This window comes from Mytilus californianus, unplaced genomic scaffold, assembly GCF_021869535.1.
Source record: "Mytilus californianus isolate M0D057914Y unplaced genomic scaffold, xbMytCali1.0.p SCAF_9, whole genome shotgun sequence".
Classification (NCBI taxonomy): Eukaryota; Metazoa; Mollusca; class Bivalvia; order Mytilida; family Mytilidae; genus Mytilus; species Mytilus californianus.
In genome coordinates, this window is record NW_026262745.1 from 29,988,432 (window position 1) to 30,000,809 (window position 12,378).

Consider the following 12,378-nt stretch of genomic DNA (forward strand, 5'->3'; position numbering starts at 1 on the left):
CAAAGCTTATGATCCCGACCGGTTCTCTGTCTGAAGAGATCATTAACATCGGCTACAATTTGAAGTAACGTTTCAGGAGTTTCACCTGTAAAAGGAATATCATTTGCTTGCAAAACAAGTGAACACATCTCTCCCATTCCAAAAGTGTACATCATTACCTATAATATTTCCCTGATTGTAACAGATTGGCCGTCGGTGGTCAAATAGGACTTCCAGGGTTAGAATCAGACGACGAATGAAATGTCACGGAACCATAACATCTGGTGGAGTCTGCATCAGGGCAGGTAAAGCTACCATGATGGTTAATCTGGGTTCTTCATAACGGGGGAAATAGAATAATTGCACGAAATACACTTTTGATTTATTCATTTTCCCTATTAATAGTTCCACTCGCTTTACAAAAGTGGGTGGTATATTGTAATTGGGAGTCGTTCGTCTTTTATACGATTACAATTTTGTATTCGCCACTGCTCCCTAAACAACTTAAATAGTGTGTGATTTTTTTAAAATAACGTTTAAATCTTGCAAAATAATATACACGATATTTTTCTACTGTTTTTAACGTTAACGATACATGTAGTAAATATCACGTTGGCGATTGTTTTTAGTATCAGCTTATAATTTATTCCTAATGAAATATGAAAATATCTCGTTATAAATGATGTGTCATGTGTTTGATTAAGATTCGGATCCAATTGATATTCGTGTGCATTCAAATATCTATACAAGCAAAGAGCATGTAAGTTAAGAATTATGTAATACAATTTTATTTTATAACATATAACTATTTTATTTCTAAAGAAATATAAGAAAAAATGATCGTTTAAAAAAATTGTTTGACTTGCAAAAATCTAAAATTGGGTTCATAGACATCCGTGTACTTTAAAAGACAACTTGAATGCTTTAAGAATATTTAAACGAAATTCTTGTGAACTCTGACAAATGAGGATAATGTGACAAACCACAATATAAACTGAATCAAGTTGACGCTAACGATAGTCGAAAATTGCCATTTGGCGACTGACGGTAAATGGCATTTCAACCATCTTGAAAGATTTCTAGGATCACATATTGCAACACGGGCCCGTATATGTAAAGACGAATATATATCTGCTTTATATTTTCATTGCATTGTAAGATATTTGTTTTTTTACATTTCTAATTGATCTCGTTAGACCGTCATAAAACAATTTATAGTAACAGAACTTATTGGAATGCATCAAACTGACAAGTTGTCACAGCAAGCTAAGATGGTCAGATAGGGGAAACTGAGAAGAAAAAAATCTAGACAAAAACAAACAAAAATCATATTAAACGTAAAAACCACGAAGAGCCACTGGCATGACAAGTGTTTTAAACTGGTCTGAGTTGTATTTCAAACTGGTCCGAGCTGTCTTTAAAAGTGGTCCGGGTTATCTTTAAATTGGCCCGAGATTTCACCTCAGGCTGCTAAGAAGCCATTTTTTACCGATATTTCGTTGAAATCCCGTTGTTCAACTATAGAAAAACATCATAGGAGTTAGTCTTTGTTTTGAACCGACGGTTTATATTTACATTTTGAAACGACTCAAAATTTAAATGCTACCTGAAAGTGTAATTGTAATCATAATCGTAGGTGTATAACAGTTTCCGCAAATGTCTAATAGGATTAAAGAATATCTATATAGTATTTCGCCATTGACAACTGAGGCACGATGTATAAAAATATCTCGTACACTGTTAGAATTTAAAGAAAACATAAAACAGATAGAATTACATGATCGACACGCTATTGACACAGAAAAGTATGTTGTCTGACATAGAATATATTAGTCAAATTTTGATCAATCTTTATTATATTGTCTAGTTAATAATATCACTAATAGTCGGTTAAAGGGCTCATCAGAGCCAAATTCGTGTTTTCATTTATACCGACTTTAAATAAAATTTACCTGCTTACTCATTTACTATCTATGAAAATATGTTTTCCTGTTTACATATATAGGGCAAATTTGGCTTTTAAAGTGTTGTCTCCCCTTTCATGACCTACTATATAGTGTTTGTTTGTACACTTGCTGTCTGATTATTCATTCAATTTCTTTATTTTTGATATTTGTCCGTCCTTAGTCGGTTTATTTTTCATCAAGTTGTTATAAGTACATAATTGTTATTTGCTTAAATTGAAATGGAATTTATGCTTCATTTTTCGACAAAATATTTTTGAATTGATTTCATTGCCTGTCGTGTGACATTGTATAGCAGTCTTTCCAGGTCACCAATAAGATATCTTTCAGCAGAGAAAAGATTTATCGCATATTAAAGAGGTTAAAAAAACAAGTGCCAGGGTAAATTTCTCCTGATTTATTTCACACGAGGGCCGTTTTCAAATAGTCTTTCAATATTAATTTTACTACAGCTCTATATGTCAACAATACATCACATAATTATAAACGGTGTGTTCCCATTTCGTCTTAGCTGTGAATTCCAGGTAAAAAAGGTAAAAAAAATACTAAGGCGAGATGGGAATTGAACTAAGTCGAAATGTGAATTTAAATAAAAATGTTAAATAAACAAATTAAACCTCTGTGTTTTTTTTAACAATTTAAACAACATGTAATAAGGGATTTTTTTCTCTTTAAATATTATTTTTATATTAATTTAATAAATGTGACCATGAAAAATCTACAATAAAAACATGTCAGTAGGAAAGTTGCTTCTCTTGAAATATTGTTTGTTTCATTTAATAAAAGTTGCAATTTTATGAATTTTATGCAATTAGAAAAATCTAAATAATTCAATTATCCTTAACATTATATGCAACACAAAAGTTTAATAGAACAGAAAAACATGTTTTCCCACAGACTTGTTTACATATATAACTGAAACTTTAAAAAAAAAAAAAACTAGATGTGTCGGAACGATACCCAACATCTGAAGGAGTTTAAAAAAAAAGTCCGTATAATGGTTTGTTGCGGAATGACGGAATGACGGACAAGGTTAAAACTATATGGCACCGACAACTTTTAAGGAAAACCTAAAAAAATGCTATTAGAAGTTTAGTAAGTTGTACATTGTCTCTCGGATACAATTTAATTCATTTTTGGTTTGAGACGTCCTTTATGTAAAATTTTACAAAAAATGTATTAAAGTTTGCAATTTTGTATCAAATTTCTAAATTCCAGTAATTGTCATAACTTGTGTTCAATCCCTTTTGCTATTCTTTCAAATAAAATCTGTTTAACTAATTAGGATTTGACAAAATATAGATGTTGAAACAAATAAAGAGGAAATTGGCAAGTAATTAGTATCCCTTTATATCCCTTTTGACCACAAAGAATCCCGGTTATCTAAACATATTTTGCTTCATGAATCTATTGAAAATTGCAGAATTGCTTCATGAATAATACTATGAGGATAGCGACAACCTTCCAACTATGCACTTATCAGTCACTGGAACACTGAAAAACTTTAACTGATGTGGTAATGGTCACATATAAAACAACTCTTTACAATAGATGGGAAAGATTTCTAACTTGAAACACAAGTCGGGCTGTTGGAACTACAATTTCAAAGCAGTTTCTCAACTATTCCGTCTGATTATAAAAAAATTAAAAATTCTTCCACCTTATTTTGTGCCAGTTGAATCCAGTTAGGATAAATTTAAAATCATTAATATTATCAGAAGTGAGACTAGGAATAACAGATAGTAGATAATAGATAGTCTTTCCTATAGTAAGAGGTTGCAATAGACTCTTAAAGACTATAGTCTTTTGGAACAGAATCTAGAATGCACATTCACTAAATGATTGCTAAGGATGAACGCACGATAAGCGAACGTTGCACGGAAATACACGGAACGATGCACTATACACAATGAACGAATAGAAAAGGGGCAGATTGAATTACAGAAGGTCTGTAACAATTCCTGCAAAACGCATGATGTATATCCCCGAGAAATATCCAATTAGATTATTGAATCAAACTTAAATTACAGACGAGGAGGAACATAATTTTTGTTTGATAATTAAAAGACAACTGGAGATGTCGTGTTGGCTATATTGTATGTAATAACTGTAGCAATGTCCACTTCATTAAACGAAAATGTATATAGATCTTGCTATGTTGAAAAAAAGATGTTCGAGATATAATATATGCTTTTTTTACTTTTCTTTTCAAAAGTTTCATATAAATATCATCTGTACATGTAGATATATGCGTACCAAACTTGTGAACTATAATATTATCGCGGATATGATATAAATGTACGGAACGTCCTCATCCACTTCAAAACTTCTTCAGATTAAAGTATCTAAACGGATGATTCTCTTATAAGAACTTCAGGACGCACTTAAAATGACATTTCACATTTTAAATTTTCCGTTAAAATTGAGTCTTAAGTTATTTACCGGTATTATTTTTCTGTTCGTTCAAGTTTAAATTGATTAATGAGACATTTTGTCAACTAGGAAAGGATTCCAAAACCATGAAAATACAGAATAAGGACATGAGAAATGCTGACATGAAAGAGACATCTAACAACCAAAGATCAAGCGAGAGCGGTGTGAACAACTGCAGGTCACCAAACAGCCTTCAGCAATGAGCAAACCAAAACCGCATTGATATCATTCAAAGACCTGTAATAACAATGTGAAATTATTTTAAAATAAAAACCAAATTGATACTTGGAAGCAAATGACATAATCCAAGAAAACTTTCGTGGTGCGTATCTAATGAAAGAAATTAGATACAAACGCATCAAAGGATGAGCAAGATACAAAATATGCGAGTTTCTGCATACTCACATTAACAGAATATGTATCATTGTAACAGAATATGTATCATAGTAACAGAATATGTATCATAGTAACAGAATGTGTATCATAGTAACAGAATGTGTATAACAGCTTACATAGAAATAATAAACCCGAACATTATTTTTTTTCCAATAACCTATCAGGTTAAAGACTAAAAGATATTATGTGTCCTTCAGTTTGGTTACTCAAAGTTTTCCATTTGTTTATCAACTTGCAATAGACTTGTGGAAATGTCGACAGAGTTTCTACTATAAGATTGTCATAGTATGGCAATGAACACGTTAAGTAAACAAAAAAATCTATTCCGTAGAAAAGCAGTCAACGTCGGGTAAAACGGTTAGACGATGCAATCAAATCAACTTACATAATCGGCGGTAGGGTTGCAATGAAAATCACGAAAAACTATAGTATTTATAAGTTAAAATAAATGACTGGACCCTAATAATTGAAATCGTATTTTTTTGTTTGTGTAATGTTGTGCAAGATATCGTTTGAAAGTTAGATTTATGATTTTTATATGTTACAAATTTCCATTTTTTAAAATACTTTTTCTACAGCTAGGAGTACCGACGAAGTAACAAATGATAAGCGGCCTTTATTACTATGAACAAAACCGAGGAGTAATATCGCTTGAACTTGAAATAACCTTAAACTGTTTTTATGATAAAACAAACTAGATCTTCAAAGAATATTCAGTCTACGTTTTGATAAAGGTTTGTTAAACTGTTAAAATCATACGAGGAGACCTGGTAAGTTTAGCCCGTAGAACTGGTTTCATTTTTCAAGAAACAAATGTAAAACCAGTTTCGGTTTCCAATAAGTTACCAGTTTGGAAAAACAAATATAGGTTGTTTTGAAGGCCATACTTTGACATACAATTGTTAACTTTTTATACATTGTGACTTGGATGGAGAGTTGTCTCATTGGCACTCGTACCACATCTTCTTATTGATATTTATTATATCTACCAGAAACAGAAACCAGTTTATAAGTAACAAGTACGCCCTTGAGTTTACATATAAAGATATCATCAACATAGATTTACATTGGAAACATCTAGTGGTAGTGTTAAAAACTTAATCCTAAACGACAATCTAAAATCCTCTCCAGCTTCTGAAAAGGGGTATTTTCAAGCTGACTTATAAACAAATTCTGGGAATATGCAAAAGAAGAACTTGTTATTATTTAACGTGGATGATATAACGATGGCCTTGTAACGTACAAAACATCCGAATACACTTAGAATTTACTTCATACGGAAGTAAATGAAGTATATATTTTGACAAAGGGGTAACTGTTTAGCTAATTTAAGTCTAACGTAATTTCGTATAATTACGGTACTAACTAATACATAATTATCATTGTTCTTTTCTGAATCATGGCGTACACAACAGAAACATTCTGTAATACAAACAATAAATTAGTCAATTTAAGTTGTTCCCTTAAACAAAATGCTCCAATGATCAAATTGAATATCAGAGACGAAGTAAATTCCGTCATAAATTCTTACATTTGAGGGTATGGTTGAAATATGATATGTGGTAGAATTACCAGAGACAACAGAGACCGAATGACGTACGTATATTTAAGCAACTGCATGTAGGTAACCGTACAACAATTCGAAAAACCAATACCGTATAGTAAGCTATTATAGATCCTGAAGTTAAGTATTTTGAGCGATTTCTGTATAGCTACGAGTACTATCCCTTGATACAGTATAATTGTTTATTATTGTATTCTGAATGGTATTTCGTTATCTATAGTGTAACTTTATTGTAGAGTCAATAATTTTATTCTGTTTTAATTGTCATTACGTATTTGAATCGTATTGTTCGATCCACAAACCAAGACTATGCCTATGTCTTGTTGTAAGTAATCCTCCTGTGATGTTTAAAGGTGATCATGGTAGAAGAAGAAGTTGAAAAGGGGAGGATGGTTGTCAAAAGCAAATGAAGCCCTACCATGTTAATATGCATGACCGAAGCCAGGAACCTCGGCAGTGGTTATCTTTTTTCATCTCTGAATGGTTTACTGTTGTTATTTGTTAGCATTTGGGTTTGGTTATTTAAAGCTTGGCATATTGTATACATAGCTGTCTATTTTTGAAGGCCGTCTTGTTTTTTTCTTCTCAATGTCTTCTGGTTTTTGTACCGTTGGGTGATCGTTTTATTGATGCATACTATACATTTTTATTTGTTGCCATTCAAGTACACTTGGTACGGTGTTAATAAGTTAAAATTCAGTGGTAAATATGAGAGCATATTAAGTACTATAGGAAAGGTGAAATATATCACCAATGAGTAGAATAAGTAGAGAAAGTTCAGGGAATAATTTGGGAGAATGACCGCATGATAAAAACAATGAAAACATCACCTTAGAACATGCTCTCTACTAATCTCTCGGGAAGAATAGGCAAACTTAACCTGTCGACATTTTAACAAATCTGTAATTCTAAATTAGAAGGCTTGGTTATTTGAGGTGCAATCAAACACCATTAGATGTTGAAAGCAAGACATCCCCATAATAAACACCTGGGACTTTTACAATCTAATAGTCCCAGTAAAAACAAAACAGACGAACAGAGAAAAAGCAATCAACAGAACAATATTGGACAGCTCATTCCCCTACAAAAACAGAGAAACAGCAACCCACAGAACAATATTGGACAGCTAACTCCCTACAAAAACAGAGAAACAGCAACTCACAGAACAATATTGGACAGCTCACTTCCGTACTAAAATAGAGAAACAGCAACTCACAGAACAATATTGGACAGCCCACTCCCTACAAAAACAGAGAAACAGAAACTCACAGAACAATATTGGACAGCTCATTCCCTACAAAAACAGAGAAACAGCAACCAACAGAACAATATTGGACAGCTCACTCCCTACAAAAACAGAGAAACAGCAACCAACAGAACAATATTGGACAGCTCACTCCCTACAAAAACAGAGAAACAGCAACTCACAGAACAATATTGGACAGCTCACTTCCGTACTAAAATAGAGAAACAGCAACTGACAGAACAATGTCGGACAGCTCATTCCCCTACAAAAACAGAGAAACAGCAACTCGCAGAACAATATTGGACAGCTAACTTCCGTACTAAAATAGAGAAACAGCAACCCACAGAACAATGTCGGACAGCTCACTCCCTACAAAAACAGAGAAACAGCAACCAACAGAACAATATTGGACAGCTCACTCCCTACAAAAACAGAGAAACAGAAACCCACAGAACAATTTCGGACAGTTCACTCCCCTACAAAAATAGAGAAATAGCAGCCCACGGAACAATATTTGACAGCTCACTCCCTTACAAAAACAGAAAAAGCAACCCACAGAACAATATTGGATAGCTCACCACTACAAAAATAGAGAAACAGCAGCCTACAGAACAATATTGGACAGCTAACCGACCCCCCCCCCCCCCCCCCCCCCCCCCCCCGCCTACAAAAACAGAGAAACAGCAACCAACAGAACAATATTGGACAGCTCACTCCCTACAAAAACAGAGAAACAGAAACCCACAGAACAATTTCGGACAGTTCACTCCCCTACAAAAACAGAGAAATAGCAGCCCACGGAACAATATTTGACAGCTCACTCCCTTACAAAAACAGAAAAAGCAACCCACAGAACAATATTGGATAGCTCACTCCCCTACAAAAATAGAGAAACAGCAGCCTACAGAACAATATTGGACAGCTAACCGACCCCCCCCCCCCCTCCCCTCCCCCCGCCTACAAAAACAGAGAAACAGCAACCCACAGAACAATATTGGACAGCTCACCCCCTACAAAAATTGCGGGTGAACACGTGTGCTCCGAAAGGAAAAGCGCGTAACATATAAGAAAATGAGGTTATGATGTGACTAAGACAGGCGGATTATATATATGCACGTATATATAGTAATCTGTGACACAGGTACAGTTATGCATTTGTCAATGAAATGAAATGTGTGAATGATGACAAATAAATAACGAACAAGTAATAAGTTGATAACAATTGATTTCTGCATACATTCAGCAGTGATGTCATATCCACAAAATATAACGATATACATAAAGTAGATCAAAACAGCATAGGAAAGAAAATATAACTAAATTTTGAAGAAAACAATGACTGGAAGAAATGGAAAAGAAGGGTGTATTAATTCATGATGTAAAACCTATACATGCTCTTGACAAAACCCAAAGCAAATGCTGTTATTCATATTATAACTTATAACTTCTATAGGTAAACATAGTAAATATTGTCATCGTTGGCGACCTTGTATGGAGAAAAGCCAATCGCCTAAACACGAAACAACTTTATACAGCAAGATTTAACTAATGTTTCGTACACATACTTTATGGAATGATCTATGAATCATTCATTACTTGACACTGTAATTAATTTTCAAATATCTTTAAAACTCGTCCTTCATTGTAATTGATTTAAACTTTAAATAAAAGAATAAGATATCTTATCGTATTAACACGCCTCTCTACCTGTCAGTAGACGAGAGTGGGCGATACAAAATTTGTACGTACGACTAGAAAAATGCATGTATATAGTCAATAATTAATTGAGAAGGTAAAAAAATGACCACAGTGATTATTTTGTTCGTAACAAGATTTAAAAATGAATGGCAACAAAACAAGTATAAGAAAACAGAATGATCATAACTTTCCACTTAATGCCCAGTGTGTCTATCAAAACAACAAAAACCAAACTAATCATGCAATTTTCAGTTAAAGCATGCAGCAATTTGAAATCAAAATTAAGTACATGTAACAGGACTGTCGAGTCATATGAAATCAGAAAAAAAACATAAACTTTGTTTTAGAACAGCCCCTGCCTGGAACGAATAGTAAAGTGGTTTAAATCGCCCATAGTTTGCTGCCAAAGCGACTGTATATCGTGTCATATCCGCCATTGTGTGTGTTTAAAAGGATAAACAGAACAAGTGTCAGTGAAATGTTTTAGCATGAAAGTATTTTTTATCTATAATACATCCATGGTTTGAAAGAGTTCTCTAGGATGCACGAAACGTTCACATTCTGCAGTTTTTGAACTACAGCTTTTTGTGTTATGCTTTTTGAAATCCTCAACTCCGTCTGGTAAAGTTGACCTTAGTTTGACTTGGCTCCTATTTTAGTCCCTTTTGGCCATATAACTCTTCACGTGTTTCTATACATCTTTGGCTTTCAAATCATTGGCTTTGGCCTGACGAAGGAAAATCCAGAAAAGCGTAAAGTGATTTTTTTTCTTCTTCATTTATTTTAACATAAATATATCCCTTTTATGATTTTATTGTAATCCAGGAGAGCACTTCAGACGCAGGAAATTCGTTGTGAGTAACTTGGCTTTACTATACCACTAATTTAACACAGGAAATACCAATAGTTTTACGTGATACATTCAAGGAAAAGCAAACATTTTTGCTTCTGTAGAAAATTGTGATTTCTGTGGGAAAACAAGCTTTATTTTCATTGTTAACCCTATATGCGGATATTAACTATTGACCTAAATACATTTACAGTACTAAACGAGAGGATAGTATAGAAAGATGGTTAATTGTTTTCCTTTCCCAAGTTTCCGGTATTCTTAGCACAGGTTATGAATAATTTAACATAAATTGATTGATATACTTTCAATTGATAATTGTAGCGTTTTACTTCATTTGTGTACATTGTTTAAGTTTACAGTTTAATGCTTTACTTCGGGCTTGAAGGAGATACAGAAATGTTAAATTGTGTTTTAAGGCCGTCATTGTAATTATATCGGAACGCATTAAATATGTCAACTGAAGGGAAAATAACAAATAAACTAACAGAAGACAGCCTTGAACAGCAAAACATTGCAAGACAGGCTTCTCGTTCATACTGGGTCCTTGGATACTATAGTATTTATAAAACCTAGAGATACCCGATACTAATTTTTTTCAACTTGAAAGCACATATGTTGTAGAGTGCATTCTTATTTCCAAGTATGTATAGTATGTATACGTATCGATTTACATTTTGGCTGGACGATCATTGTATTCATTGCCTTGTCTCACAACTTAATAATCCTTTAATTGACCTGGGTTTATATCGTAAATCTTTAACTGTATCTACGATTATTTGCAAACTGGTAACTTAATACTAATAAAGGACAAAGGGTTTATAATCCAACCAGCTAGTGTTTACTTATTGTTCCCACTGACTATCGTTTAACGTACCCTTATATGCGTGGCTTATCTATAAATACAAAAAGGTAAATGGATATTTTCGTTGACAAGTTCAGGGGCATTAAATCTAACAGAAAAAATAACTTTATTTTGAATAGTAATATACTGAGTTCCATTTTAGTTTTACGTATATTTTATTATTCATTCAGATGTATATCTTTCACATTTAAAAACACCATAGAATTGCTTTGAATTCTTTTTAGGAAGTCGTATTACAGGTAATACATATTACAATATGATTGTAATTTGGAATGCATATGACATGTATTTAATATTCTATGGGCACATTTGATTTAACGTAGCGACAAATCAAACATGAAAAGCGTAACAATGATATTAATTATAAGAATGTATTTTGATATGTCCCAGTTAACATACTAAAACATATAAAATAAGTACGCTAGTTAGAAAGAAAGAAAAAATAAAGAAAAAAATAAAGTGTTGAAGGAAGAAATGTTTTCTTACCTGCATTGAACAGCCAGACACTTTCTGACATAGCTGATAGTAAGTTTGTTTCTCTAGAAGTTCTAACTCTCTTTGTTCTTGGTGTGCATGAAACTGTGGTAATGATGTGTCTAAATGTGGTATCAAATAGTGATGGTGAGCTTTTATCCATTTGAACATTGGAAACGAGTAGATGTCTTCATTTTTATGCACTTGAATATAATCCACATACCATTCGTCACCAAAACCATAATCGTCTCGCCACAGTTCTAACTCTGAAATATTATTCAAGTCCACGTTATCTTCCAGAGGAAAATCATCTAATTGACCTCTTTCAAAATCATCACGGAAGAATTTATCCAGATGGAACTCTTGTGTCTTATTCCCTCCACTGTCATAGAGAATGATATATACATTAGCATCGGTGCCAGCGAATTTTTTGTCCCCAGTCTTTACATATACTGTGTACTGAAAGCTAGGCATCGTTGTGATTATAACGACTTCACGGATATGTCCTCTTCAGACCCACTTTTCTAATCTTTAGTCAACATATATATAATACTATTTTAGTATTCGATAACTCTGTTCAAACTTCACCACTGTCCTTCGTTTTATCAATATCGTATATATCGTATATTATTTTCAACTTTTCACAGGTAGTTTTATTGTGGTTATATGGTAATACGATACGTTCGTGTTTACAATCGGAAAAAAAGTGAATGGATTTGGAAAAGGAAATATTTGATCGATTTGGATATTAATGAAGATCAGAGGTAGCCTTACGATTATGTTAATCATGGGCGAAATTTCGTTTTTATAATAGTAATAATACTTTAAGTACATAGATAAGACGTGAGTAACCTAGTTGAATGCCTCAACTTTTGGGCGGGGATAAGTAATTAATATTTTCTTAAGACAGCT

General features: G+C 33.1%; 1 protein-coding gene across 1 annotated transcript in view; it reads right to left on the reverse strand.

The window, feature by feature from the left end:
* The window catches only part of LOC127714648 (polyunsaturated fatty acid 5-lipoxygenase-like), a 54,960-nt gene extending 42,832 nt beyond the window's left edge, over positions 1-12,128 (reverse strand). Inside the window, exon 1 of the mRNA XM_052220713.1 lies at positions 11,479-12,128. Within this exon, the coding sequence (XP_052076673.1) occupies positions 11,479-11,940 (462 nt within the window). The 5' untranslated portion in view covers positions 11,941-12,128. The remainder of the gene's footprint in view (positions 1-11,478) is intronic.
* Positions 12,129-12,378: the final 250 nt, after the last annotated feature.